Source organism: Palaemon carinicauda, chromosome 10, assembly GCF_036898095.1.
Source record: "Palaemon carinicauda isolate YSFRI2023 chromosome 10, ASM3689809v2, whole genome shotgun sequence".
In the NCBI taxonomy this organism is placed as follows: Eukaryota; Metazoa; Arthropoda; class Malacostraca; order Decapoda; family Palaemonidae; genus Palaemon; species Palaemon carinicauda.
Window position 1 is genome coordinate 80537238 of NC_090734.1, and position 6571 is coordinate 80543808.

General features: G+C 31.5%; 1 protein-coding gene across 1 annotated transcript; it reads right to left on the reverse strand.

The window, feature by feature from the left end:
* Positions 1–1369: 1369 nt before the first annotated feature.
* Positions 1370–5095, reverse strand: LOC137648435 (GATA zinc finger domain-containing protein 14-like). The gene is made up of 3 exons (XM_068381355.1): positions 5045–5095; positions 3566–3775; positions 1370–3039 (listed from the first exon to the last, which is right to left on the reverse strand). The coding sequence occupies exons 1-3, from the start codon at positions 5048–5050 to the stop codon at positions 1708–1710; spliced, it is 1548 nt and encodes a 515-aa protein (XP_068237456.1). The 5' UTR covers positions 5051–5095; the 3' UTR covers positions 1370–1707.
* Positions 5096–6571: the final 1476 nt, after the last annotated feature.

Sequence of the window (6571 nt, forward strand, 5' to 3'; positions counted from 1 at the left end):
ATTATGGAAGTTAAAGTCCGCTTTCTTTAAAAAGAAAAGTTAATAATCAGATGCTCCTACCAGTATTAACTTATGCATCAGAAATGTGAATACTACTAAAGCCATAAAATATAAGGAAGTTAAAACTCAAATAGCTATAGAAAAAATAATGATGGAAATACATCTAGGAGACAGAAAAAGAGCAGCATCGATTCGAGAACAAACAAAAGTAGAGGATATTCTAACATGTAAGAGAAAGAAATGGATGTGGGCAGGACATGTAATGATAATGGCAGATGATATATGGACTAAAAGAATAACAGAATGGATCTCTAGAGATTACAGATAGAGCAAGGGAAGGGAGAGAAGATGATGGATTCACGAGTTAAGAATATTTTCTGGTATATATACATATATATATATATATATATATATATATATATATATATATATATATATATATATATATATATATACATGTGTGTGTAAATATATAAATAGATATATATTTATATATATATGTATATATATATATATATATATATATATATATATGTATATAAATATATATATATATATATATATATAAATATATATATATATATATATGTATATATATATATATATATATATATACATATAGATATATACAGTATATACATATATATATATATATATATATATATATATATATATATATATATATATATATATATACATATATATGCATATATATATGTGTGTATATATATATATATATATATATATATATATATATATATATATATGTATATATATATGAATAGTATAATTCCTTAATCTAACATTTAAATGAATGTACACAAAACACTTTTATTGGAGTTGTTTTTGAATGATAATTCTTATAAAGAATGAGTTACTAAATTTCATGTAATTCAATATCTTAATATTTTTTTGAGTTTAATAAATTTATTCATTTTATCATCTTCTAATCTTTTCTGAAGTAAAAAATAAAAGATTAAATTTCCAGCAAAAATGGGGGAAGGAATATAGCCCCCCTTCCCCAGCACCTACTCCTATGTCCATATTCAACTTTCCCTTTCACGGCTTCAATATATATATATATATATATATATATATATATATATATATATATATATATATATATATATATATATATATATATATGCATGTGTGTGTGTGTGTGTTGGTATGCATGTATGTGTTTGATATGGAATATGAATCTTAATATCACTTTTCCATCTATCATTCCTAAAACATTCTTGTACGGGAATTTCATTTTCATATCCCTTTACAACTAATTCTTCATGTTTTCTAGTTTCGATATATAATTTTCTAGTTATTTGGAAGTTGTCATATAAGGAACTAAAACTAGTTTTTGCTATGAAAATGGTACCTTTATTACAAAAACATCAGCCCTGGAAGATTTTCAGGGAAGAAACTATGTTACAATATTAATTAAGGAGTAATTTGCATTCATTAGATATAAAACTTGGTCAGTAAAAGATATTGAAAGTATCTGTTAGGTGATACTTATTATTATAGATATTATTTCTCGGGAAATATCTCTTGATTCCCAACCCAGTTAATTTGCTACCAATGTGAACTTCTATTTCCACAGTACCAAAACACTGTGATAACCGAAGCTCATAATGCAATATTCCTACTTTTCCTGTAGTGCCAAAGTTCGTCAGTGTTAGTCTATGAAAGGGTATTTACGGTCGACATTTAAGACCTTCTTGCAAGAACAACGCTGATTGGAGAAAATGTCCTGCTGTAATTGTTCGAATTCTGGGAGATTCCCGAAGAATACACTTGGCCTTGACCCTGGTTGCTTTGTTGGTTGGAACGGTTTTGGTATCTTTGAGAAGATTGTGTTCCTTGTCTCTGCACGTTATTTGACCTTAGATTCTGATTGCCAAGTGTCAAATGAGATCTCTGGTTTTGATTTTCATTGTTGAAATAACTTGGGGTCTGGATTTGGTTTCGAGACGCCACTGATCTGTAGCGTTGGTTTTCGTTTTGGTTTTGATAATAGTTATTTCTTTGGTTTTGATTATTACTGATTTCATTGTATCTTGTAGACTGCGGCCTCTGAATGATTGATTGGTCTTGGCTATATTGATTTTGTTTGGTTCTTGAGTATCTATCATACTGAGAACGGTCATTAATGTCAATTCCCTGAAGCTGGTTTTGATGGTATTGGTTCTGTTCATACTGGTTGTTAATATTTCCATAACGGTTAACATTCTGTCTATTTCTGTTCTGGTCCCTGGAATATACACTGCCCCTTTCATTATTCAGTTGTTCGTTATTAAAGTAGTTTCTATTCTCTCCGTAACGTTGTTGGTTAAAAGCAGAGCTTTTAAGGATAACACCAGATCCTGGAACTCGGCTGAGTTGGAAGTTCCTCCTGTCCTCAATTACTTGTCTGTAGTTCTGTTGATTTTGAAACTGATTCAGACTGGACTGCTCAGTCTGGAAACGATTTTCGTTTTGATAGTTTTGTTGTTGGTTTTGGAATTCATTCTTGTTTTCCCTTTGGCCCTGGAATTGATTTTGTAACTGGAATCTGTTTTCCCTCTGGTTCTCGAATTGACCTTGGCGTTCATTCCTGTCATTTCTATTAATCTGGAAACCACGACGATCATTTGATTCAAATTGGTTCCTCTGATTTTGGAACTGGATATTCTGGTTGTCTCTACGTTCATTTTGAATGTTGAAACTTTGCTGCCTTTGATTCCTGTCGGATTGTTGATAATTTTGCTGATTTCTGTCCAATCTTTGATACTGTTGTTGATTTCTGTTGTTATTTTGAGTCTGGTATTGTCTGTACTGTTCACGCTGATTCTGGAAATTATCGTTTGTACCCTCCTTCGTAACAGTGGCCTGGAATCCAGTTCCAGGAGCAACCTGGTAGTCAACAGTACGACGAATACCATCTGGATCCATAACTGAGTACTGACCAACTACAACATCACCGCGACGTTCTTCTCTGGCAGATTTTGAGTCTCCAGTTGACTCGGCTTCAACAGCATAGGCCCAGGTGTACTGAGGGTTCTGTTTAGGGGAAAAATTTGGTCAATATATTGAATACTTCTAAGAAATCCTTTTATCGCCCATTGTAATATATTTTCCTATAGCACAGTAATAAGACCAGTTTTAATATATGGGCCAGGAAGCAAAAAGAGGAAGTAAGGGTTGAAAGAACAGAGATGGGAATTCCTGATGAGGATTATGGAAATACCAATGACTGACAGATTGGAAAATGATGAAATAAGAAGAATGGCAGGTGTAGTAAAGATTACAGAGGTGATAAAAGTGTCAGGACTGAGATGGTGTGGACACGTGTTGAGGATGGATAATGGGGATGGAATGAAAAGAAACATGATTGAGAGGGATGAAGACAATTAGATGGCGAGATAAGGTGAAGGATCATATGAAGAGGATAGGTTTAGCGGAAGAGGATGCCTTTCAATAAGAGATTTGAGAGGATGAATCAGGCAACCGATCCCTTAATGTAGGGATAACGGTGGGAAAGAAGAAGACTTGCAATCATCAGACATAATTTGCTCTCTCTACTTACAGGATCATTGAAGATTGTCTGATCAAGGCTGTACTGCCTGGCCCTCTCTTGGGTGTGCTGCTTAAAGTCTTCAGAAAAGGTGTCGTGATTTTCATAGAGATGTTTAGAGGGAGTCAGTCCCTGCTCCACCTCTACACCCCTTGAGTCAAGCATGTAGGATCCATCGTCTGCTAACACCGCACTCATATACAACAGCGCTATCAAGATAATCTGAAATAAGAAAAAGGGATTTGATATTCTGTAGAAGTTATTTCAATTTCAATCTATAAATAATATCATATACAACTAAGATTACTCATTTCTTTCATCTTTAAAATAAGGATTTACACTATTTTCTTGACATTTGCTAATCAATTATCATAAACTAGAAACTTGGCCATATCGCCATGGCTCTATGATGTCATTATTTATCAATGATGTCTTCTACACTATTATGGAACATACATACATACATACATATATACTTACATGCATATATATATACACTATATATAAATATATATATATATATATATATATATATATATATATATATATATATAAATATATATATATATATATATATGGGAGTTTAATATAATATTTCTAAAAAATCCATATCAGTGTGTCAGTGTCATTATTAACGATTAACCGCGAATGATAAGGAGATATTATCAAATGATAATCAATGAATCAGAGATACTATTGCTGTATGGAAGGATGGGAAAGAAGTTCATAAGCTTTGATTAGTTTCCTTTTTACTTTTATGTCCTAAGAATTACAATGAAAATGTTTTTTTAATTGCCAAGGCATACCCTAATTCCTGAAAATTCTTTTGATGCCAGACGAGTTAATCAATAACAACTTTCCCTTCACTCTTATTGAAATAGAATAAGGATTTTTCTCTAGTATAGATGCCAGCAAAATGCTGGTCAGGAAATATATTCTCTATTCAAAAGAAGACCAGTCGCCTTTGACTCAATGCTATCAAAGCGACGCATAATAGATGGAAATACCCCAAAATTAAACAAATATCCAAACAGGAATGGATTGCGTCATCATAGATTTTCATTTCAATGAAACGCGCAACAGGACAGTAAATAGAAATATTCCTAACGATAAAAAGAAATTCAAGGTGATAGTAGATACTAAAGCAACAGACTGGTTAAAATGATCACTTATCTCATTTTGACAGATTATAGAAATGAATTTCCCTACACAAGCAATATTTTTTTACCAAACAAAAAGTGTACATCTAAATTGCGCTACAGCTTTTTTTACATTTTCTTAGAACCGTAAGTATATATAAATAATTCAGACCTTTGAGTATAATGATAAGAATTATGATAGTATTAGATATTGCTGCGAAAAGAAACAAATTGTTTTGGGAACTGATGCCATAGAATAAAACTCTTCATACAGTCCGACAACCGATGAAATGCAAATGATTTACCTTTTTCTTGAAAATCTTAGACTAAGAGTATGAATCTTGAAACTTACCTTCATTGTTCCAAGTGAAGAGAGGACTACTGCAGATCGCCAGTGACTGAAACCAGTACGGCAGTGACAATGACGCTAGCGTAGCCAGGGCTTTATATATCCCTCCCATAGCCTCCTGAACTGGAAATAAAATTAACTGGATTCAGTTCCCACCCTTCCTGCTATGTTTCTTTGAACTGACTATTCGTACAAGTAATATTATTGCCATATGAGAACTGGTATCTTGTGTAAGTTTAGGCCTCTGAAACATGTTTAATTCTCAAATAGAGAACGTATATAAAGATATATCATATAAATATTGTTTATTTTCTCTCATTTGATAAGCCGAAACTGAAACTGATGTTCTTTTATATATATAATACATAGACGTTCGTGCAATTTTCCAATAACACTTTCGAATTAAATCTGAGGATTATCTCCCAATGATTATTTGAAACTTTTAAGTTACCCCAAGGCCTGACAGACAATATTTCAAAAGAAATATAACCAAATAGCAAGTAGATATAGAAAATAGAAAGTGAATCTGATTATTGTGACATGTATGAAGGAGACCTAAGGAGCGAGAAAGGTTATGACCCTGTAATAGGACGTTTGCCATGGTTTTGAAAGCTTCAAAAAAAAGAATAGATAGCAATTGCTTTATCAGGATTATGTGAAATTTACATAAATCTTCAATATGCAGAGTGCAAAAGAGAACTGTCAGATAAAAAAATTAATTTCCTATCATGAATATATGCTGAAAGTATATACAACTTGCAAAAGGTTAATTCTATGTATATTAGTTACCATATATGGAATTATCTAGCAATATTTCAAACAAAGAACTTGACCAAACACTGGAAATTCAATACAGTTCATGTATTAGTTGGAATACAGAGATGGTTATTACAGTCGCCAAAAAAGGAAGAGAAAAAAAAAGTGGGTAACACGACACACCAGAAAAGCAAATGTGAAGTAGGAATGGGTGAGAATATTGTACCTAGGCAACATTCAAAATCTATATGGAACCTAGAAGTAGGTTTGAAAGGTATTTCTCTCTCCCCTATATATTTAAGAGCAAGTTTGCCGGACTATATATATATATATATATATATATATATATATATATGTATATATATATATATATATATATATATATATATATATATATATATATATATATATATATATATATATATATATTATATATATATATAATATATAATATAATATAATATTATATAATTGCGTTTGTGATTGTGAGTTAGTAGCTATTGACTATACTTTGATCATTACTTCTGTATATGTATTATTCAAACGGGCCTACGCAGTATTATAAGAAGCAAGACAGGAGGTTATCGACAAACTCCGTAATTGGGGGGCCAAATATTATACATCCCAATCCGGGTGGATATTAGGATCTTATGTTTACAATTCTGTAGCGTATAGATTTATCACAAAATTTTTAAGCTATGAACAGGGTTGGTTAGTGAAAATGTACCAACATTTAAAAGTCTTTCGAAAAGGAAGAGAAATAGACATATATAT